The sequence below is a fragment of the Pinus tabuliformis genome, chromosome 5_2 (genome assembly GCF_031772625.1).
Source record: "Pinus tabuliformis cultivar Carrire ecotype Pingquan chromosome 5_2, CPIR1, whole genome shotgun sequence".
Classification (NCBI taxonomy): domain Eukaryota; kingdom Viridiplantae; phylum Streptophyta; class Pinopsida; order Pinales; family Pinaceae; genus Pinus; species Pinus tabuliformis.
This window is the reverse complement of record NC_142306.1, coordinates 342229363-342254904: the sequence shown is the minus strand read 5'-3', so window position 1 is coordinate 342254904 and position 25542 is coordinate 342229363. Positions and strand designations below refer to the sequence as shown.

The following is a 25542-nucleotide window of genomic DNA, read 5'->3' as shown; positions in this document are numbered from 1 at the left end:
CTTCAGACATGATGGCTTTGGATTCAAGCTCAACTTCTAGTATTGCTTGTACCTCCTCAATATCAATTGAAGGTAAAATTTGAGGTGCTTCAAGTGCAACTAGAATTGGAACTTTGGGTGGAGATTGTGGCCTTGTGACTCTCCTTCTTCTAGGCATTACCTCAGGAGTTGCAACCAACAATTTCCCTTCTCCTCTCTGCAACTTTAACCTTGTAAACATCACAATTTTGCAACCATTAAAACCCTATGCACAGAACTCAAGCAATCAAGAAAATAAACCTTTGCTCTGATACCAACTTGATCTATTGTTGAATGTTAGCTTTGCTGTGCTAATTTCAACTTCAGATTTATAAACAAATTCTTGTCAATTGCTTCATGTGCATGGTTCTCTTATGGTGTTTGTGATTGGACACATGTAAATGTTATCAAGTTTTATGTGAAATACATGAGCAAAATAGCATGAAAAATAAGTGTTGAACAACATCAATGAAAATTACAGCAAACCATCAACATGAACACTTAACACAGTGTTTTGATGAAGGAGTTCACCCTCCTAGGTTACATCTCCTTGGTCCAACTTCCATGGCTTGGGCCTCTATATTATCTCAATATGGAAAAAATGTTGTTTACAAAGCTCTACTGCTCCTGAAACCTGCTTCAATGTGTTCAGAATGCTCAAATTAGCTAGGAACACCTTTTCCTGAGCTCCATTTGGTCGAATTTTGCTCCAGTTATGACCAAAATTGCTTTCTCCTAGAAAACCTCCTCTAAAACTGGAGGAACTCCAGTTAACTCCACTAAAACTAGAGTTGGCACCAATTTTGGAGGTCCGCTGAATTAAACTGTGGGTTAATTAATGCTAAGTGTGGTTAATTAGCAGATAAGTCAGATTAGCGCTTAATCTGCATTTTAATGCAAACCGTTAGCTTAACCCGATGACCTTCGCAATGGTGGACACACGTCGTGGCTTAGTCGACAGTTAGTGCAATCTCCGCACGATTTCACTGCCTGATGGTTTATAAATAGCATACACATGTCATCATATAATGTTACAGTTATGTTTTTATGTTGTGGTTTATCGTTAACAGTTAACCGTAGCCGTTATCGCTAGAGGGGTGTTCACATGGGAGGGCTGGCCCTCCTAACCCCCAACCATAAACACATTAAACTTCAAATATGCGTGGAGAGAAATATGGTTAAGAAACAAACCGTGGTGTAGTTGTATGGCATGTGGTTTACGTGGAGCAAGTCCCGGGTTTGACCCCTTAGCCTGCCATAAAATTTTATCACTGCCCATAACCGGTCCTTTGGGGAGGGACACATGGTGGCCTCCCGGCTTGCCACTTGTCCTCTCCTCATTAGACCACCTTCAACCAATCAAAACTTGCCAACGCACCATACTTGCAAACCAACCACCCTCTAACACTTGGTGAAGCCTGATTGGACCGTTGACCACTGTTGACCTTGCACAGTCACCTGCCATGTCAGCGGTACAGACTGCTGACTGTGCATTTTTTTCAAAAATTTCTTCTATTTGGCAAATCGGATAGAACACAATATATTTCTCATACAAACTCAGTTTTTAGTGAAACGAGTTGTGTTGGGATTGTTTTGCGAGATGGACACGGTCGTTCAAGATTCAGGCCATTTTGAGAAATTTGCTTTTTGAACTAAACACTGAGCGCCTGATCAATATATCATGTATAAAAGATAATATACTATTAGACATAATTTGATAGTAAATATTTTTAATATATTTATTTTATTAATGATTTTATAACTACAAATAAAATATAATAATAAAGTAATTATCCAAATTTTATTATTTTATTATTTTTATCTTTGAATGAAAGTGAGTTAGTGAATGGATTTTGATTTTTTTTTTTTTTTTTTTATAATAAATGAAGTGAGTTAATAAATGGATTTTTTTTGGTTAGTATCTATTTGTTTATTTTTTAATAGGTAAATTTTGGTTTTGTATTATTTGTTTTATTTTTAAATTTAATTATCTAACTAAGTTGAATTATTATTATTTTATTTTATTTATTTTTATTTTTTTAATTTAAAGGATTTAAAAAAAGAGCTTATTAAAACAATCTTAAAAACAATTAAACAAGAATATATATAGAACAATTTAAATAATAATGCAACTTAAATTATAAAGTTTTCACTTTGTAGGTGAGAGATACAAAAGTTGATATTCCACGTTTTCACTATTTTTTCTGTAAGGTTAAATTTCTATTGATTAATCGAAATAATATATGATAATAAGTTTTGGGTTTCCATCAAGGAAATTAGATCAATGGAAAAACCATAATTTTCTTAGCATCCATACATAAAGATTTAAAAGGAGATAAAAAATAGCATATTATCTCGTCTTCAGGCCTTTATTATTTGACTCATTAGCTATCATATGACTATCATTTAAACAAAAAAAATAAGAAAGTAGCAGAAAAACCAAATAGTAGAAGTCGATCACGTTGACTTGGATGTGTCAGAGAGATCCACCACAATTGGCTCTTTTCCATTACTAGGGGTTTTTCCTAGATTAGGGCTTAGATGGTCTTCTATCCTTTTTAGGCACTAGTCCAAAGTCTTCAGATTATGTTGTCGGTTGTTGAGCATAAGGAGGATTCCTCCTTAGCTTCATTTATGTCCAATAGAACTTTGCCCGATAATGTCTTCATGTGCCAATAGATATCCCTAATGTACATACACTGATTATGCCCGCCTTTGGTGTGATCCACATCAAGTACCTAGTTTGCAACTTCACCAACTATATCAAAGTTGAGAAGGCAACCTTATTCTCCTGCTATATCCCTCTTAGCCTCTACTAGCTCTGTGTAAATATTCTCTGGAGTTTGTGTGTTGTATAGCTAAGATTTCACTCTTTGTCGAGTGTAGGATCCTCCCCTCCTCTCATAATGACCCATTCCATGAAGACTTCTAGCCCTTTGCCGCAACATCACTGACCAACCCGAGACTAAGACTCTTAAGGTGAAGATTAACAACATGAGTGACAAGATCATAGGGAGAGTGACAAGCCATAATACAAAAGATGAAAGAAGTGGTTGGACCCAAGCGCCATAATTTTTGAATTAATATGCTCAAAGCTTTAACATAACACAAGACAAAGGAAGGGTGTCGAAAAAAATGAGGCAGAAGTAGAGGGATTACCCAATGATTAAGAACAAAATGAACCCATGCACACTGCGACTTGAAGATGAAACAATAAACTAGAGTAGAAGTGGCAATTGAGAGTCTCAGAGGTGATGTTGAAGGGATTGACCACTCCGAGAGTAGGGGAGACACTATGCTAGAATTCCCAAAATGAGAAATCTAGAGGATAATCATAATTATGTGCAGAGCTTGCTTGTCCATTTTCCCCCCTGCATGATGATCACAGTTGATTAACTGTGATTTCATATCCAAATAATGATTTGAGTTGGAAGTGTATCCGCCACCCTGTAGGATAATTAACATCGGGGGGCTACCTAACATGTCCTCTTCCATTAATATTGGGTGGGATAACTGGCATGCCACCCCCTACTTGTAGCAATACCTCCCACCTCATACTAAGATCCCACATTTCTAGATCACTTTGCAAATTTTCATTAATTAATATTTACATTTTGAAAATTATATCATAATCAATTTCTAAAACTATTACTTTTACATATTATTATACAACATGGTATTACACATTCAATTTTGCTTTGACCTGCGTATTAGTTTGAGTTTGTCTTTGACCAAAAATTTATGCCGCTTATCCATAGTTTAACATTATAAATTCAAATTTTGTTATTGTTTAAATTTATTTATTTGTAAAGTGATTGGTTGAGGTGTTATTATGGGGCTCTTTAATAGCTTCCACTTTTGCTTTGACTTTTGTTTTTGACCAAAAATTTATGCGGCTTATCCATAGTTTAACATTAGAAATTCAATTTTTGTTATTATTTAAATTTATTTATTTGTAGAGTGATTGGTTGAGGTCTTATTATGGGCTCTTTAGTAACTTCCATTTCTGTTAGTTATTAATTTTTTGTTTTTAAATTTATTTTCCTTTTATTTATATTTTGATTTTGATTTTTCTATTATTTCAATCTTCATGAATTATATTTTTTTCTCCATATTTTCAAGTTAAAATAACTTATTATATATATATATATATATATATATATATATATATATATATATATATACAGCACATAAATAATCATATTTTTAATTTTTGGTGATGACATCAACAAAACAATATTTTATTAGCTATTTTATTTTTTGTTTTTAAATTTATTTTCCTTTTATTTAACATTTTGATTTTGATTTTTCTATTATTTCCATCTTCATGAATTATAATTTTTTCTCCATATTTTCAAGGTAAAATAACTTATTTTATATATATATAGCACATAAATAATCATATTTTTAATTTTTGGTGATGACATCAACAAAACAATATTTTATTAGCTATTTTATTTTTGTGATAAATTTTTTCTTCATTATAACTAAATTATATTTAAACACTACTATATAACACTTATTTACATTATAACACAATTATAAAAATAATTTTTGTTAATCTCATTCCATTCCTAATATATTTATTATATTTACGAGATGTATTTTCATAATTTTATTGAAAACCGTTAAAAAAATTAATAATTAAATTTATATATATAAAAAATATAATTAAGATAACTTAAAATCAGAAATCCACTCTATGGTAATTAAAAGTCAAATTATTTATTTTTCCCAGATAAATGTCATAATCAATACTTTATATACAAATATTTAGTAACCATCTTAGCATCCACGTGATCATAGAAAAATACGTACATTTCTTCACCATCTTTCATTTTAAACGACAAATTTCACGTAACTTCTACCGCACTCGTTCATTGAATAAATCGTCCTCAATTATTTGCGAATTCACTCTCTGTAACATTTATATAAAAATCTGGTGGTCAAATTCCTTAGACCGCATATAAAAAATAAATTATTTTTAAAATAAAAAATAAGTGATTTTAAAAATAAAAATAATTTATTTTTAAATAAAAATATGATTTTTTTCTACAACCGTCCATTTTCCAAGAATAATTAATTAATTAATTCTTTGTAACCTAACCTGCTAAAAATTTGTATGGACGCGTTATTTATTTAAAGATAAAATTCCATGATATTATAAAGGTTTATCTTTCAAGCAACCGGTTAAGCTTTGCTTTCAGTGCTCCGATTGTGACGCGATCCGAACCGCCGACCTGCGTTAGTCATTCCCACGACTTTTTCCGTCGCAAAAGATAATCTTCTATCTACATATGCGTTCGCTCGTTCTTCCCGTCCATTGACGGGAAATAAGCCTTGGTAAAGCCAAAAACGGAATAGCACGGTATTATCCGTACACTACTGTCCTCCGTTTCCTTTGTGTTACAGAGCATGAGATTCCGCTGGAAAGCGAAGAAACTGCAAAGGAATGCAAAGAATTCTTCCCAATTCATCCATCTCATTAATAACTCCTCCTTTCAATCAACCGTCCAGTCCAAGGATCGAATCTTTATGTATGCAATTTGCTGGTTGGAATAAATAACACGAATGGATTGGCTCTGTTCTGACCAGTTCTTCAAACTCTAATTCTGTGGAGAATTCGTGGCATTTTCAAAGTTATTATGGGCTCTTCAACGATGAAATGGCTCAGGTGCTTGTGAATTTATGGTTCTGGAAGGACTCGATCTCTAGACCTGATTTAATAATCCGTCGAACTTATCGAGCTGGGGGTGGTGTGTGAACTGCGAGTGTGTAGGGGTGAAATTTGAGGTTTTCATCGGTGAGAAACGATGTCGATGGATAAAAATTTGTTGGACGATATAATAAGGCGGTTGCTGGAGACGAAAAACGCCAGAACAATAAGGCAAGCGCAGGTGACGGAAGCCGAGGTACGGCAGCTCTGTCAAGTTTCAAAAGAAATATTTCTCAATCAACCGAATTTATTGGAGCTCGAGGCGCCTATAAAGATCTGCGGTTAGTAAATATAATTATTTTTACTTCAATATATTGCTTATTTTCCATTCATTCAATTCTAAAATTTTTATGTTACTCGTTTACGGTATTATTTTTGGTTCCGTCTTCTGTTTTTTTCGTCTCGATGTCTCGTTTAGGTTTTTGAATGGTTTTCTCCGCCCGGTGGGCACTGGTTCGATTCCTTTGGAGTTAGATCTGTTCCATACACATCATTGCATACTGCCTGACACATTTGAAGGATCTGCTGGAAGAATAAGGCTTTAATTTCTCCGGAAACTCGACTAAGAGCGGTTTTTTTATTTTATTTTTTTTCATAGTTTCTCGTCTGAACTCTTGTTTCCTCGTTTTCTTGAATGTCTGCAATAGCAGTAGTATCGAATTGCAAATTTGGCAGTAATTTTTTTGTTTGATGACCGATCTTTGATTTGTTCATTTCACTTTGGGCACAGTTCCTCCTCGTAGCTATTGGCTTTTTTCATATGTGATTGGATAGTTGTGTCCGCACTAAGAGTAGAATCGAAAAGAATCTCTGAGAAGGGACGATTCTTCATTTGTCTGATCTTTTAAATATGATATTGGTTAGTACCTCTGTATTAGGACTAAAACGGAAGTGATTTCTTATTTGTTCTTTCTTATCATAATTCGGATGGCCCAAACTGTATAAGGACTACAGTGGAAACGTATTTTCCTTTATTTAGGTGGCTGGTTTTTGATGTATGTATGGATGAGTAATACAATTTTATCTTCTTGGTGAACAATTGCTTATGGACTCATCAAGAAAGTTATGTGTTTACTTCCAATGATAAAATAATTGCAAGTCTAAGCTTTAGGTGGTTGGTTTTAAATTTTAATTTGTGGCTGAATTTTGAATTATGTGGGCCCTTGTTATCTAAGTTTTTCGTCACGTTGCTGAAAGCTGTAAAAACTGTGGTTTGTCCACATATGGTAATGGCTGAAATAAGCACCTTACCAGCTTACTACACTTCGTTGTTGCAATACATATCTTGTTCTGCTGTAAACCTCTTAGATGTTAGCTCCTAGCATGATATTGCTGGCTGCTGTGTATCGTTACTGCAATATCTAGTGATCTGTGTAATGTTCTCTCTTGCAAGTTTTATTCTTGTCAGCAATTCTGTTTAGAGGTCCTTATACGTGCTTATCACTGTTTCACATGGATTAATGTATAGTATTCATCGTTATTATTAGATTCAGTAATTTACCATATATTATACCTTTATGATTTTTACCTCAATTTCTGAATTTTCTAATTATTTGTCATGTAGAATTACTTAACTCACTTATTATTGTTGCCTGTGAATTATCGGGCATACCTGACATACCTGAACCCAGGTTCGAAAACAAAGATTGCTGGCCAGCAAGGCTAGTTATATAACCAATCCTATGTACAATCACCGGTGATTTACCATATCGAGGGTCAAATGACAAACATAACAATTAAGATCTGTAAGAAGTGTTACTGGTTTATAATGGTTTTTTCCAACTGTATCTTTTTCTTATATTTTTCTTATCTGTGTCTTTTTGTTACGTGTAAATACTAAATATAAGGCTGCGCCAGTGCCTACCAAACCCAGCATCAAAAAAATCTTGTATCCACATTTGCAGTTGCACCTACCCCTGCATTTGCACCTTCAGACCTCGATAATTATGTTTGTATGTGAGACATTGATTTCCAGATATGGAACATTGACTTGCAGTTAAAATTGTATATTGTAATGGACTCGATCATAATATTTTGAGATGAAGGTGATAAAGAGAGTTATTGTGTTGTTAGGGTGATAGTGGCACAACTGATCGAAGGCTGTGCCAAGCACTGCAAAATGCAATGTGATGTCTGCAAGGTAAGTGGCTGTCAGTCTTTCAGCTTGAAAGACATGACTCAAATATGCCCATTTGCTTTCATTCACTGTCGAGATAATGAAATGTTCAAAAGATGGATTAACAGGTGAATGGATTAGGGTGTGGTTTACTAATGATTGCAACTAATCATGGTCAGCTTCTTGTTCCCACGAAATTTTTGAGAATCAGTGTAGAGTTCATGATATGCTACATAAATACTAGAGTTGGACAGTTTGTACAGATGTAACTAAGCACTTAAAATTGCGAGCGCAAACTCAAAGAAAAATTCAGAGGTTAATATAAAGTATTCCCGACCCTATTTCTTCTAAACAAATCTGATGCAATTCAAGATAGGCTGAATTGTATGTTCTGCAAGTTCTAAAGAAGAGAGATCATCCATGCCAATGATTGTAGAGCAAAGGTGTGGTGAACCCATCCACTTCCTGGGGTAGCAATGCACAACCACCTTCTTGGACAATGGATATATATGCTTAATGGCAATGTTTTTAAAACCGGAACCGGTGACCGGAACGGTCCACCTAATGAACTGGTTTACCGACCGGAACCGGTCTAACCGGGACTGGTTTGGTCTAAACGAACCGGTTTTAAAAAAATACATTAAATAATTAATTTTTAATGAAACAAAACTATTTTTAAGATGTAAAACCATGATTCCAAACCAATAGAGACAAAATATGCAAAGTTTGCTCATTTATATACCATGTAAAGGTGAATATATCAAAATGGCACCGAGTACAATACATATCATCGACAAAATAGCAAAATACATAAGAAATGAGGCTCTAAATGGCCTATAAAGTCCAAAAACAATGCTGCAAGCTATGAGGCCATTGGCCTACTACAAGTCTACAGTGTACACATGATCAATCATCAAGTCCATCACCACTACTAGACACAGGATCATCATCAGGAGCTACATAGACATCATCTGGTTCAGAGTCTGAGGATGCCACAGCCTGATCTGCAACCTCAGTATCAATGCCACCAATGACAATAGAAGTGGACCTAATGGAAGCACGAGTTTGTCGACCTGCACGACTAGTGCCTTCCATTGGTTCCTTGCCTTTCCTTGATGCCGCTACTGATCCTGGTTCTGATGCCGCCACATTATCTGCCTCATCCCCCGTTAAAGCCATGTCGATATCAAAATCAGCCTCAAACACAGGATCTTCAGTCTCCTCCACCCATTTTGATGTTGGATCAATATCGTCCAACGCAATGGGATCTAGATCAGGTGATTTGCTCATCATTTGGTTCCTCCTCAGTCGAAGGTTGTATTGCACAAAAACAAGATCATTTAACCGTTTTTGTTCCAAACGGTTTCTCTTCTTCGTGTGTATGCGCTCAAAAACAGACCAATTGCGCTCACAACCTGAAGCACTGCAAGTTTGACTGAGGACTCTAATTGAAAACCTTTGCAATTGAGGGCACTGGCCACCAAATGACTCCCACCAATGTGCTGCAAAGAAAAAGGCATTAATTAGTAACTTAGTTTATAATTTGAATTGTAAAGATTCAAGAACGTAAACAATTTTAACTTGAAATGAAAAACAAAATGGAAATTGGAATTGCTTACCTGGTTGGTCCACATCTCTTGCCATCTTTGCCAAGTTTTTGCCAAAAGTACCACTTGCCATATTGAAAATAGTAAGCTGTCTATGTATTTCCAACTGGTCTACATGGCTAGGGACCATGCGCTCCAAACAATCAATCAATCCAGCTCTGACCTCCCCATCACGCTGATCTCCTAGCTGATTTTTATAGTGATACTTTGGGTTCAAAAAATACCCGGCTGCATGTATAGGACGATGGAGTTGATTGTTCCATCTGTTATCAATGATCTCCCATATACGGCCATATTTAGCTAACCTGTCCTTGTAAGCTGCCCGTATCTGCTCCTTTGCCTGATCCATAGCTTCATAAATGTAGCCCATGGCCAATCTTTCCCCAAGCTCTACAGACCTTTTCCAAAAATAAGTGTCTAACACTTTCTTTTTGGTGTCTTTTCCATCTGGTCTACGAGCCCACCGAGATTCAGACCATTCATCAGAGGAAAACATTTTCTGCAAGTTTTTATGTTGACCATTGAGACATTGCAACGTGAGGAAGTGAGTTGCAAATCTCATAATTGCAGGCCTAACAAGCTCTTTGCCTCCAGTGTGTTTCCTCATTAGGTTCAATACCCATGAGTGGTTGTAAATGTATTTTGTAATGCACTTGGCATGCTCTACAGTGTTTTTTACCCACTCCACTTTGCCTATATCCTCAAGCATGAGGTCTATGCAATGTGCAGCACATGGAGTCCAAAATATGGTCTTATATTTGGCCTCAACCATCTTTCCAGCAAGAACATAGTTTGAGGCATTATCAGTGATGACCTGCACAACATGCTGCTCCCCAACTTCCTGAATAACGTTATCCAAAATCTCAAATAGAAGGATTGCATCCTTTACCTTATCAGATGCATCCACTGATTTCAAAAACATGGTTCCTTGAGGGCAAGAAACAAGGAAATTAATGATAGTGCGGTTCTTTCCATCGGACCATCCATCTGACATAATGGAACAACTTGTTTTGAGCCATGAATCTTTAAAAATCAACCAAATACTCATCAATGGAAGATATCTCTTTTTGCAAAAGAGCTCCCCTCAAGTCATGTATATTAGGGCCTTTGAAGCCCTTTCCTGTAGCTATAACAGAGTCCCACATAGCTTGGTAATAAGGTGAGCGAGCAGCATTAAATGGGATATCTGAATCATACCACCATCTAGCAATGTATTGGTGAGAAGTTTCTTTGCATTGTCTTTTCCAATGTTGATCCAAAGTGGGTTGAGAACTTGGCTGGGAGGAAGTGGGATTAGAAGAGGCAATGTTGGCAGAAGATGAGAAATAACTTTGGATGTTTGTTCTCTTTGTTCCTTTTGATGGTTGGCCAATAGAAGGATGAACATAGTGAAAGGGGTCATTGGTGGAAGGGATAGAAGTGGAGTCTTGAATCTCATAATCATCATACCCACTCTCTTTCATGGCTTCAAATAATTCTCTCTTCCTTGCAATGTCATCTTGGATGGCCTTCTCCCTAGCCTTATCCTCATAAAGTTTTTCAAGCTTGGAAATGTATTCTGCCCTAATAGGACCTAACAGTGCATTTGGTGCATCACATGGCTTTACTTGGCCTCTTATCCCAGCCAAGTGTTGTTTCAACCTAAGAATACCCCCACCTCCAATAGATTTATGGCATAATTTGCATATCATTTTTCCATCAATTACATCACAATGAGCCCATGCACTGTCCTTTCCTTTTGGAGCCATGTTTGCTTGAAATAATAACAATTTGCAAAGAAATCTGCCATTTAAAAAAAAAATTGCAGCTAAGCAAAATGGAAAACCAAAGATAAATGTAGGAAAACAAATGCACATGCAAGGCTCAAGCTACAAAATTTGATAGCATAGAGCTAGAGAGTTTATAGCATACATGATAGATCATAGAAGTGAGAAGTTTATAACTCAAAAAAAAAATTCATGGACAACAGACTCAAATGAGGAATTATCAAGTGCAAATCCTTACCTGGAAATGCAAACTATCTCCCTTAGCGTCCTCTTGAAGATGGCAACTCCACTGACAGCTACACACTATCTCCAAAATAGCGCCAACTCCAACTCCAAGATGACTACTTCAGCAAAAACTCCACACTCTCCAAGCTCACAAACACTCCAAATCAGTTGTGTGAGACAAATGAGAGTGAGAGGGGTCTCTTATAGCTTGGAGAGGGTGTTTTTGGAGGGAAAATACCTTTACCTCCCCCCCAAAACCCCTAAACCACAAACCACCAACGCCTTTTTGCATGATTCGGTGGGCATGCCAAAAACCGGCCGGTTTAGGACGAAACCGGCCGGTTCCGTTCTAAACCGGCCGGTTTTCACCGGTTAGGGCCCAAAAAACGGCGAAAGGCAAGGTCTAACCGGGTTTTTTGGCCGGTTCGGACCGGCCAGCTTGCTAACTGGCCGGTTTGACCGGTAACCGGTTTTTCAAAATGGTTTTTAAAACACTGCTTAATACAGAGATCAAGCCCTTATATTCTTTGGGACACAATGCTTTGATCAATGGCTCTGGCTGAGGTCCGATTCACGCATTTGCCTTAGACACTAGCAATTGTTGGCCTCAAGCTTTTGGAAGCTCTTTAGCCAGTCTGATATGTGTGCAGTGTCCTTGCTAGACCCCAGGATACTCAAACCATTCTACTGAATACAAAATAACAATTTGCATCATGCAGTCATGAATTGTACCAATTAACCAACTAAACAAGAGGTTCAGTCACAGAAGCTGAACACATCTATAACTTATGCAGAAGCAATCATCAATTACATTACACTGAAAGAAGGAGAATTTACAAGGAATAATTTGCAAGTACTATAAATCAAGCGGATCAAAGAGTACAACATGTGAACTGCAACATACAAACAAAATACTTATCTACTAAATATTCTTGCTTGATGCAGAGATCAAGCCCTTATATTCTTTGGGACACAATGCTTTGATCATCAGATCTGGGTGAGGTCTGATTCACGCATTTGCCTCAGACACTAGCAATTGCTGGCCTCAAGCTTTTGGAAGCTCTTTAGCCAGTCTGAGATGTGTGCAGTGTCCGTGCTAGACCCCAGGATACTCAAAGCACTCTACTGAATACAAAATAACAGTTTGCATCATGCAGTCATGAATTGTACCAATTAACCAACTAAACAAAAGATGCAGTCACAGAAGCTGAACACATCTCTAACTTATGCAGAAACAATCATCGATTACATAACACTGAAAGAATGAGAATTGACAAGGAATAATTTGCAAGTACTATAAATCAAGTAGATCAAAGAGTACAACATGTGAACTGCAACATACAAACAAAATACTTACCTACTAAATATACTTGCTTGATGCAGAGATCAAGCTCTTATATTCTTTGGGACACAATGCTTTGATCAACAAATCTAGTCGAGGTTTGATTCACGCATTTGCCTCAGGCACTAGCAATTGCTGGCCTCAAGCTTTTGGAAGCTCTTTAGCCAGTCTGAGATGTGTGCAGTGTCCGTGCTAGACCCCAGGATACTCAAAGCACTCTACTGAATACAAAATAACAGTTTGCATCATGCAGTCACAGAAACCGAACACATCTCTAACGTATGCAGAAGTAATCATCGATTACATAACATTGAAAGGAGAATTTACAAGGAATAACTTGCAAGTACTATAAATCAAGCAGATCAAAAAATACCACATGTAAACTGCAACATACAAACAAAATATGTTGAAAATGCAACAAGATGATGGAGCTTAGTGAAAAGAAGTCGCCTTCACTAAGTGGGCCTGCAGGCTATTTTTGGCGCAAAGTCTATTTTTAGACATATGGATCATGGTCTATGAGTTGCAGGATGCTATTTATGGATGATTGGTCATGTTGGTGAAAATAGATGGACTTCTATTTTTAGACATATGGGCGGAGTCTATTTTTAGACTGCCAATCTAAAAATAGAACAGTCGAATATTATTAGCTCTTAATAATATTTGGACTATAAACATTATCTTATCCTCTTGCAGCACTTCAGTTCGAGCTACGGATGTGGCACATGCAACTGCCAGAAGGAAATACGCTTTTCTTATGGGTTAGTTGAGCTATTGCATGATGGACTTCAGTTAAAACTTAAGTGATTGAGTTTGGTGGAGTTGGTTGAGGAGTTGATGGAGTTGTGTTCAGTTTGACTTAGTTGAACTAGTTGTATTTAGTCTAACTGCCAAATACACTAGTGATGAGTGGTGTGAACTAATTATTAATTAATTCACTAATTATTAACTCATAAATCAACTAAAGAATACATCAGTTAACTCAGTGCATGGACAGTTCAGTGGAGACAAGTGTTAGAGGTGGGTGAGAGGGTGAGACTACTATCAGTTGTGACTATCGCTGTGCATGAGATTTGCACAATCATTGATTGAGATTGCCAATGAGGATTGCGCAATACAACCAAAGGGAATTCGAACTTGGATCAGATCCATTCTCAACATTGGATTGCGCAGTAGAGGCAGGCAAACAATGGAGGAGATTTGAACCCGTGACTTGTTCAAATCTGAGCTAGTTTGTGTGTAGCAAGTGGAGATGGTACTGAGTACTTGTGAGGAGTATTGTACTATGTATTGTTACATGTTATCTATCATCATAATATACAGATAGTCGGGGGTTTTCAGCTGTATGCTTTCCCCATTACATACTGTGTTGATATGTGTGATTGATGTTTCAATGTGCGCATGCGATTGTTTTTAATTCCTCAAATTGATGATCAACGCAGAGGAGGTTATGTATTATGCATGCATTCCACAAATAGTGTATAATCAGGATAATCTCTGTGAATAAGTGTTATATTATTCAAAATTTCTACAAAATACTTATCTACTAAATAAAGCTGAGATGCAGTCACAGAAGCTGAACACAGATCTAGCTTATGCAAATGCAATCATCAATTACATAACACCGAAAGTTTGAAAAATTAGAAGGAACAACTTGCAAGTACTATAAATCAAGCACATTACACAACATGTGAAATGAAACATACTAACAACAATACTTTTATCAGCAAATAGAATCACAAACAAGCTTCCTGAGGAATCATGTACCAACCAGCTATAGGCATTCACTGTAAAGACCACCCTTGAGTCAAGGCATGAACTGATGAGGGCAAGTTCTTTACACTCATAGGCACATTCTTGTAAGCAACACTCAATAGCTACGCAATGAACCAGATCTTATGTACTAGATAGAGGAGTGCAACAACTTTAGATCCACAAAAACAGTGCTGCTGCAATTAGTTGGCTAGCTTGCTAGCCTACTCCATAGAGCAAACATGACTTGCGGGCCTTCTCAGCCCCTATCCTGCTAGCCTACTCCATAGAGCAAACACGACTTGTGGACCTTCTCAGCCCCTATCCTACTAGCCTATGCACTAACTTAGGATACCATTAAACTGCAATATCAACATGCTGTAGCTATGCCCATCACTGCTATCCCTCTGCCAAAGTAGGAAAAATAGCTCAACAAACAATCAGCCAGTTGCAAAGCCTTTATCTCTGCATGGGTGTTCATCCTCCAATCATCAAACAGTGAGAAAACAATATCCCATGACCTCCTCTGCAATGCTGACAGATACTCACATTCTGATCAAATGATGAAAGAGAACAAAACCATATTAAATGCAATGAGCAGAGGGTGTTGAAGGAACAAAAGGAACCTCACCTAATTTCAATAGATTACCTTTATAGACAAAGGGTGTTAGGTGTGCATGAAGAATGAGCTGTTGACTTCTCTCAAGGTTTATATGCCCAAGGCACTTGTCAAATCACGAAGGAAGAATTATAAGAGTGCCATCCACCCCTTTTCCTCTCTCCCTTTTCCCATTGCCACTTGTCAAGTCATAGTCTCTCCTCTCCCTCCTATTGTAGATAGGTGTGTGTTCCCTTCTATATGAATTCATTTGAATGATTACATCATGTTTACTTTGTTAAAATTGGAAACTAGGGCCAAACTCCATGTGGGTCATCTATGGCAGCTGATATTTTTCTTGGATCCCTCTCATCGAGAGGTGTTGGATTGATGTAAAGATCATCCGTTTCCGATAAGTATGTAGAAATTTCTCATTTCCCACCCCGGTTTTCAGTTTCACCTTATTTTTCCAACATAGTTAAATGCCCTTTCCCATATCTATACATTCAACAACAGGAAAATAAATTTTGTTGAAAACACAAATTCTGGAAATATAACATAATGCTGGAAAATGCAGAAATAAATATCAGCACATACAAACAACCATTTAACACATTTAAACAGTGATTTTTGGTCAAGATGACCCTGGAAAAACCCCCTACAACTCTTGGGGAAAACCAGTTCGAAAGCTCCTTATTTCTGGAAAATGCTTTTACAGTAAGAGAAATATTCAACAAAAAATCAGCAAGCAAACTTTTACAACTTATCTCATTTTCCGTGCCTCACAACCAACTGAAAAACTTGCAAACAGCAAAATAGAATAGCAATAAATGCTGTACGACCTCATCGATTTTTGTGCCCAAATTTCAGTGTTAAATGCTGCTGTATAGGCTGCCTAGAAAAGCATGCATGCTGCCATAAATGCTGCTGTACAATTTTCTTCGATTTCTGTGCAGAAAACAACAATATGGCTATACGGATTTCTGCCTAGAAAAGCATGCCAAGGTACAACCACTTGCTGTACGGCCTCCCTCGAAAAATGTGCCAATAAACTTCAGTTTTTCTGCTCCTCGATTTCTGTGCTAACTTGCTGTACGACCTCCTTGGAATCTGAACCAAAACTGCTGTACGGCCTTCCTAGAAAATCGTGCCCAAAACCTGCCTTTCACTGTGTGCTAACTCAACTATATGGACTTGCTGAAACGTTACCTTGGAATGTGTGCCAAGCTGTTGCCTCCTTCTCCTCGCTGTCCAAAAATCTCCCTTGCTCTCTTGCTCTCCTTCTCTCAATCTGCTCAAGAAAGAATGAATGACCTTTTCCTCCTTTCCCTCCTTTAATCTAACCGTAAGTGACTTTTGGGGAATCCCTAAATCCAATGGCTGAAATAGATTGAGATCTAGGGCTGAGATTAAATGCTCATTTAAATCTCACTTTCTATTTTTTTTAATTCACCCCACTTTAATAAAGACCCACTTAGTCATTTATTTCCAAAGTCAATTTTCCTTTCTAATTTTACATTGACTTTATTAAAGTCACTTTAAAATTAGACTTTAGTAACTTTATCACTTAAAGTCACTTTTAAATTAGATTTGACTTTATAAAAATTATAAAGTCACTTTAGGAGAAAAATTAAATTCTTTTGGACACTTTTCTCGAGGCCAAAGATCAAAGCCTTAGGGAACCACCTGTCCTCCGGTACCAAATTTCAACACTCCCTCTTACCGAGGAAGGTGTTCCTCACCACACCCATCTTGTCTCTAAAGTAGACATGCTTGCTCCGTGGTAAGGCTTTGGTAAGAATATTTGCAACCTGCTCATCAGTGGGAATATACTCAAGCTTCACAGCTCCCTTCTGAACATAGTCTCTGATGAAATGATATTTGATCCCGATATGCTTTGACCTGTCATGAAATACTGGATTCTCTGTGAGTTTAATGCAACTCTAATTATCACAGTAAATCACTGAAGGTCTCAACCACTGACCAAATAAGCCAAACAACATCTTGCGAAGCCAGATGGCCTCACAACTAGCTAGACTGGCTGCCATATACTCTGCTTCCGCTGAACTCAATGCTACTGACTGCTGCTTCCGGTTGAACCATGACACTACTGCCGAACCCAACCCAAAACAGCACCCTGAAGTACTCTTCCTATCAGAAGCACAACCTGCCCAATCAGAATCAGTATAACCTGCCAATCTCACTCCATCCCCCTGCCTGTAGTCCAGACCATAATCCACTGTCCCCTGCAAGTACCGCAAAATGTGTTTTGTAGCCACCCAGTGAACCTTCCTAGGCTCACACATAAACTGGCTCATCGTGTTGACAACAAAACAAATATCTGGTCTAGTGTTGACCAAATACATCAAGGAACCAATCAGCTGCCTGTACAATGTGGGATCCACCAACTCGGAATCCGAAGCATGAAGCTTCTTCCAGTTGGTGATCATTAGTGTCGACATGGGTTTACTATCCTCCATGTGGAATCTGCCAAGGATGTCCACAATATACTTCCCCTGCCCCAGGAAGAAATGCCCCTCCTCCTGCCACACCTCCAAACCCAAAAAGTAATGCATCAAGCCGATGTCCTTCATCTCAAACTCCGCCGCAAGATCTCTTTTGCAGTGCTCTATGAGTCTCTCTGCACCTGTAATTACCAAGTCATCCACATACACACCAGAATGAGAGGCTCCTCACCTATCACAATATAGTAAAGGTTCGGATCTGCTTCACTCTTTGTGAAACCCATCCCTTGCAAGTATTTATCTATCGTGGAGAACCAAGCTCTGGGAGCTTGCTTTAGGCCATAAAGGGCCTTCTTCAGTCTGCACACATGGGACTCCTTCCCATGCACCTCAAAGCCCTGTGGCTGCTCAATGTACATCTCCTCCTGTATGAAGCCATTGAGAAATGCAGTCTTCACATCCATCTGGTGGATCTTCCAACCCATCTCTGCTGCTATCGATATAATGGAGCGGATCGAAGTATATCGAGCCACGAGAGCGAAGGTCTCCTCATAATCAACTCCCTCTACCTGGGAGAACCCTCTAGCCACAAACCTCACTTTGAATTTCTCAATGCTGTCATCTGCAGCATGCTTTACCTTGTAAAGCCATCTGGAAGTAACCACGGATTTGCCCTCAGGCCTCGGCACCACCTCCCAAACATCATTCTTCATGATAGAAGAATACTCCTCCTGCATGGCCTCTCTCCAGCCCTGCTGGCCAGCTGCCTCCTCATAGCTAGAAGGCTCAGAGTCAAGGATGCTAGTAGCCATTGCCATATAGCTACAAAACCTCTCAGGTGGTCTACTCTCTTTGACCGGCCTCTTAGGCTCAACAACAGATGTGGCATCTCTCAAGGTGTCCTGAAGCCACTTGGGCTTCCTCTTCCTTGAGTGTACTTCTCCCATTGGAGAATGAAACTCCTCCTCCTCATCATCATCAGGAGCCTGAACTCCTGACTGTCTGTCTGTTGTCCTCCTGCCTGCACCTGAACCTGTAGAAGCTGAGGTACCGTGTGAACTATCCATCAGTGGACTCCCTAGTGAACTGCTCTGTGGACTGCTCTGCATGCTGCCCGGAGCACCAACCCTCTGGCTCGGCGAGCCACTGCTCACTGACGGACCTGACATCCTCATAGATGTATCTCCGGATCCTCCTGATCCCTGCCCACTGGATCCCTACGACTGACTCAATTGTTGCCGAGGGTCTGGCTGATCCAGATTCTCTAACTCCCGTGACCTCCTAAAGGCCCTGTCCTCCTCGAACTTCACATCTCACCTGACCACAACTTTCGTCTGTGCAGGAATGTAAATTTGAAAGGCCTTTGAGGTTTCACTGTAGCCCACAAAGATACCCTTCTCTGCGGTGGGCTCTAGTTTGGTCCTCTTTTCCTTGGGTATGTAGGAGTATGTAATGCACCCAAAGATACGAAGATGACCAATATCAGGCTTCTTCCCAGAAAAAGCCTCCTCCGGAGTCATGTGCTCCAAGGCACGATGCGGACTCCTGTTATGCAAATAAACAGCTGTGTTGCAGGCCTCTGCCCACAAGAACAATGGCAACCCCTGATCATGTAACATGGCTTTGGCAGCCCCTCCGATGGATATGTTCTTCCTCTCCGCAACCCCGTTCTGCTGGGGGTTGTAAGGAACAGTGAACTCCCTCCTAATGCCTGCCTCCGCACAATAGTCAACAAACTCTCCAAGGGTGTACTCTCCCCATTGTCCGACCTTAGGGACTTGATATTCCGACCTGTTTGTGTCTCCACAAGAGCTCTAAATTCCTGAAACCGCTTGAAGTCTTCACTCTTGGTCTTCAAGAAATAAATCTAGGTCCTCCTGGAGTGATCATCAATAATAAAACATAGTACTCATATCCACTCAAGGAAACATGAGACATCCGACCGCTCACATCGGAATGAATCAAATCAAGTATCCCAGTCGCTCTGCTGTCACTGCTGGGAAAAGGGGATTTGGCAAACTTGCCCATCGCACATCCTCTGCAAGTATCAATGTGATCAGTACTGAAATCTGGCACACTTGTAGTGATCTCCCGCAAGTTCCTCAAGGCTCCATGATACATATGCCCCATCCTACGGTGTCAAATCTCACACAGCTCAGAACTGCTAGCTCTGCTGTCGGTACTACTGCTCAATGCCAAAAGGGGCTGGAATGCAAACTTGTACACCTTTGCATGGCGTACACCTATCACTCTAGCTGAATCAGCTGGAGTGCCCATGGGATACATCAACACCTGTCCTCCCCTGAACAGTACCTCATATCCTTTGTCCTCCGAAGCTGAGACGGATATGAGGTTCTTCCTCATCCCTGGAACATAAAGAATATCTAACACCTTCAAGGGAGGTTTGGACTCCCTCTGAAATGTCAGTGTCCCCACACCGACTGCTCTAACAATTCTGTCATCACCGAGTACTACCTCTATATCAGTGCCACTCTCTGAAAGCTCTGAGAAGTACTCACGGACTCCTGTCATGTGACGTGAAGCCCCACTGTCCACATACCAGATGCCCGAAGATGCTTCGTTAATCGAGGGAAAAGCATGCTCCCTCTGAACCTGTGGCAGGTGATCCTGCACTAGAGGACTCACAAGCAGTGAATCCAAACTCCTGGTCAAAACGATCTGCAAAGTCCTCAACCTCTGCTGAAGCTGCCAAGCTCTGGTTCTTCCCCTTCTTCTTCTTCTTCTTCTCCGGACACACAACTGCATAGTGTCCCATCTTTTGACAATTCCAACACTTCACCTTGGAATAGTCCTTCTGTGTGTTACCCTGTTTACCTTTACCTTTGCCTTTGCCCCCACCATTGCTTGTGAAAGCCTGCTTCTTCCCTTTGCCTTTCTTGCCTCCTGCCAACAGTGCTACATTCTCATCCTGCCCAACTGGCTTGGTTGCCCCAAGCTGACCTTTTCTGATCTTTGTCTGAATGCAATCATCCCAAAACCTCTCTCATGTGGGAAGGGTCTCACGTGCACAAACCCCATCAGCAAAGTTCATCCATGTACGGGGGAGGCCATTCACTGCAATCTGCACCAACTCAGTGGGTGGAATGACCTCTCCAACTGCTGCCAACTCATCTCTCACATTAGTAATCTTTGTGAGATACCCAGTTGCACTGTCATTACCCATTTTAATGGTCTTCAGCTTCTCCTTCAGGACCATTTTCCGGTTCTCATTTGTACTTTGGTAGAGATTGGACAATGCTGTCCACATCTCATGGGCATTTCTCTTTCCTCTCACATGAGGAATGCAATGGTCTTTGACTCCATCTAGAATCAGTCTTACCCTTGTTGTTTCTATTATAAGCAGCCAATTGAGTAGCATCAGTAGGCACAACAACAGGGTTCTGTGTGGTATGCACCATAATGTCCTAGACTTCTGCCTTCTCAAAGATACTCTGCATTCTCTCCTTCCAAACGTTGTAATTGGTATGCCCATCCAACCTATCCTCCACCCTCAATCCCAATGACATCCTGCTGTCCTAAAACTGAAAAATAGCACTGCTGTAGTAAAGATAAAACTGCTGTTTGTGAAAATTCAGCTTGCTGGAATTTTCTGAGTGAAAAATCAGCAGGTTGTAATTTTCCTCCTTGCTATCCCAAACTGCACTTCAACACTCAAGCTCTGATACCATGTAGAAATTTCTCATTTCCCACCCCGGTTTTCAGTTTCACCTTATTTCTCCAACATAGTTAAATGCCCTTTCCCATATCCATACATTCAACAACAAGAAAATAAATTTTGCTGAAAACACAAATTCTGGAAATATAACAGAATGCTGGAAAATGCAGAAATAAATATCAGCACATACAAACAACCATTTAACACATTTAAACACAGTGATTTTTGGTCAAGATGACCCTGGAAAACCCCCTTCAACTCTTGGGGAAAACTAGTTCGAAAGCTCCTTATTTCTGGAAAATGCTTTTACAGTAAGAGAAATATTTAGCAAAAAATCAACAAGCAAACTTTTACAACTTATCTCGTTTTCCGTGCCTCACAACCAACTGAAAAACTTGCAAACAACAAAACAGAACAACAATAAATGCTGTACGGCCTCCTCGATTTTTTGTGCCCAAATTTCAGCCTTAATGCTACTGTACAGATTGCCTAGAAAAGCGTGCATGCTGCCATAAATGCTGCTGTACAGTTTTCCTCGATTTCTGTGCAGAAAACAACAGTACGACTGTACGGATTTCTGCCTAGAAAAGCGTGCCAAGGTACAACCACTTGTTGTACGGCCTCCCTCGAAAAATGTGCCAGCAAACTTAAGTTTTTTTGCTCCTCGATTTCTGTGCTAACTTGCTGTACGGCCTCCTTGGAATTTAAACCAAAATTGCTGTATGGCCTTTCTAGAAAATCGTGCTCAAAACCTGCCTTTCACTGTGTGCTAACTCAGCTATACGGACTTGCTGAAACGCTGCCTTGGAATGTGTGCCAAGCTGCTGCTTCCTTCTCCTCACTGTCCAGAAATCTTTCTTGCTCTCTTGCTTTCCTTCTCTCAATCTGCTCATGAAAGAATGAATGACCTTTTCCTTCTTTCCCTCCTTGAATCTAACCCTAAGTGACTTTTGGGGAATCCCTAAATCCAATGGCTAAAATAGATTGAGATCTAGGGCTGAGATTAAATGCTCATTTAAATCTCACTTTCTATTTTTTTAATTCACCCCACTTTAATAAAGACCCTCTTAGTCATTTATTTCCAAAGTCACTTTTCCTTTTTAATTTTACATTGACTTTATTAAAGTCACTTTAAAATTAGACTTTAGTAACTTTATCACTTTAAGTCACTTTTAAATTAGATTTGACTTTATAAAGATTATAAAGTCACTTTAGGAGAAAAATTAAATTCTTTTGGACACTTTTCCCTAGGCCAAAGATCAAAGCCTTAGGTAACCACCTATCCTCCGGTACCAAATTTCAACAAACTATTCATGGAGTTATGAATTTATTTGTGTTATATCTCCACGACTCCTAGTCGTTCTCGGAAAGTCAAGAATTTGACCTTTCCCAAGGGCTTCATCTGAATATCGGCGACCTGCACATTAGTCTCAGGATGATGGAGCCTTCTTGCTCCCTGTTGTACCATATCTCAGATAAAATGATACTTGATGTCTGTATGCTTGGAGCGATCATAGAACACGAGATTCTTCAACAATCGAATCCCCATCTGGTTGTCACAGAAGATCACAATGGTATCCAGCGCGTGTCTAGACTCTAAACAACTCACTGAAGAGGTTCCTCAACCAGACAACTTCACAGGAGGCCATACTCACAGCTATGTATTCGGCCTCATCAGTGCTCAAAGCAACCGACTTCTGCTTCCTGCTCATCCAGGATATCGAAGCAGAACCCAAAGAGAACCAGAACTTAGAAGTGCTCTTGCGATCCTCCACACTGCCTGGCTAGTTAGTGTTCGAATAATCATGTAGCTTCATATTTCTGGCAGTGTGTCTCAATCCATGAGAGATTGTGCCCTGAAGATATCTTAAATGATTCTTGGCACCAATCCAGTGAGGCTCAACCATATATGAACTCAACATGCTAACTGCAGAACATGTATCCGGACGAGAGTTCACCAAGAAGATCAATGCTGTTATGAGTTTATGAAACTCAGAGGCATTTCCCAAGTCAGGTCTGACATCACTACCGCTTAACTTCTTAAAGTTAAGCTCCACCGAGGTAGTCACAGGCTTGTAGTTCACCATTCCAAATCCGGAATCCAACTCCCTCTTACTTTTGTAAATGAGAGGGTTTGTACCTGCCAGAAAGAGATCGTCTACATAAGGTGCCAGTATGAGAGGTCTATCATCCACAACCTTAAAGAAATGGTTTGGATCGGCTTCACTCCTAGTGAATCTCAACTTCATCAGATAGCTATCAATCCTCTCATACCAAGCCCGGGGTGCTTGCCTCAAACTATAGAGAGCTTTCTTCAACCTGCATACATGAGATTCCCGATCATGAATCTCAAACCCCTCGGGTTGTTCCAAATCTGTGGACTTGCTACATGAGGGGAATGGTCCCCTTGTAAGTTTTCCTTTGGTACATCTCGGACATGTACCTCCATGCTCTTCTTGAATTCAAGCATCCCTTTCACCATCTGACTCACATTGGGTAGGGCCCCATAATGAGCAGACCTCTGGTGCTATAGAAGAGATGTGTCAACTGACATGGTCCCCAATGGACTTCCTGCAACTTGATACAAATTGCCAACCCTGAACTCAAAAGCATCTTTAAAAATTCCTTATCCACACACGTACCTTTGCATTGATGAATGCCACCTTTGTCTTCCATTGCCAAAGTGGACCCCAAGTTCTTCTTGAGATTAGGTACACTACCTTGATCTAATTGAAGAGTAATATTCCCTACATACTTTACGGGATAGGTGGCATCGTCTCCAAGAATAATCTCCAAGTTTGTTTCCTTCTCTCTTAGATTAGAGAGAGCTTCCTTGTGTTTGGTGAAGTGCCTTGAAGCACCACTATCAATGAACCACTTTTCCAAAGTGTCCGGAGGAGAGGTAGTGAAGAGGGCTGATATAAGATTACTCCTCTTGCTTATCTGAAACAACATTTGATTCTTCATACCTGGAGATCCTTGGCCATTTTACTTGTAATTCCTTTGATCATTGAAGATGCCCCTGGAATGATTGTAATTGTCATCAAGTGATGTGTCCCTTCTATTTGGACACTCCTTCGCATAATGACCAAACTTATTGTAAGCAAGGCATCTACCTTTCCTTCCACCCTTAGTGTACTTGTTCTTTGTAGCTGGAGCATTTTATGGAGGCTCAGGGATTTTATCCTTCACTAAGGAACCCATTGAGCCTTTTCGTCTTTTCCAACCGTCTTCGGTGATTTCTCTTTCACTCTTGCTTGGGCTTTGTCTTCACCTCACCTCTAATAGCATGTTAATTTTAGGTATGTTCTATGCTGAGAGCAAATTTACTTCAATTTTCCATATTAGCTTAATATCAATTCCAGATAAGCAATCACCTTTAGCATGATAGTAGAATGCAGATAGAACATAAACATAAATCGCAGAAGACAAGCCAAGACAAGAGGACACAAGATGTGGCGCCAACCAGGGACAAACCCCAATGTGGGGAAACCCTTGATCAATTCTTCTTATGTTCTTCAATAGTTCAATAGAGAGAGAGATAGTACATATACATCAGAAGTAAACATTTTGACTTGTTAAAATAAGAGCAGAGATCTTCTCCAAGAAGATGATACATGAGGTAGCCGATCTAAACACATGTGATTCCATCACCATGCTGTACCCATCACTGTGTTGCACCCATCACTGTGCTGCACCCATCATGCTGCACTTCATCATCACCATGTTGCAACATGCTGCACTACGCTGCACCATTCATGCTGCATCCATCATCACTGTACTGCACCCATCATGCTGCACTTCATCATCACTATGCTGCACCATGCTGCCCCATTCATGCTGCACTTCTCACTATGCTGCACTGTGCTGCACCCATCATGCTGTATCAAACTTCAATCCATCCTTGATAGAGTCAACAACAGGCCTTCAAAGGCTGCAGTGATCCGAGAGAGGTTCCAACACTGCCACACTGATTTGTGCAACCCTTAATACTCTATGTTGCTAGCTATGGCCTGCGGCCTAGCCCAGCAACAAGTTAAGTCTACACCAAGCACCCAACTAACTTGACCCTTGAACAGATCATCCTAGAGAAACTTGTTTGACCTTCACTTTGAGGCTACACCATTGTCAGATCCCATGCTGTCATTGGCTTCTTCTATGACAACACCTAATCACCGGGATCCTACACCCAACATTGCAGCTATGCCGAGACTACCGTACTTCTTGTTACAAGTCTTAAGGTCTTCGGCTCTATCCATTT

General features: G+C 39.5%; 1 protein-coding gene across 4 annotated transcripts in view; it reads left to right on the top strand.

Annotated features, from left to right (window-relative positions):
- Positions 1-5225: 5225 nt before the first annotated feature.
- LOC149158895 (serine/threonine-protein phosphatase PP1 isozyme 6-like) overlaps positions 5226-25542 on the top strand; it is a 47964-nt gene continuing 27647 nt past the window's right edge. For 2 of the 4 annotated variants that reach the window (XM_089436343.1, XM_089436342.1), the window contains exon 1: positions 5226-6015. In XM_089436343.1, coding sequence (XP_089292469.1) covers positions 5832-6015 — 184 coding nt within the window. In that variant the 5' untranslated portion in view covers positions 5226-5831. The remainder of the gene's footprint in view (positions 6016-25542) is intronic. The other 2 variants (XM_089436344.1, XM_089436345.1) reach the window with 2 other exon arrangements.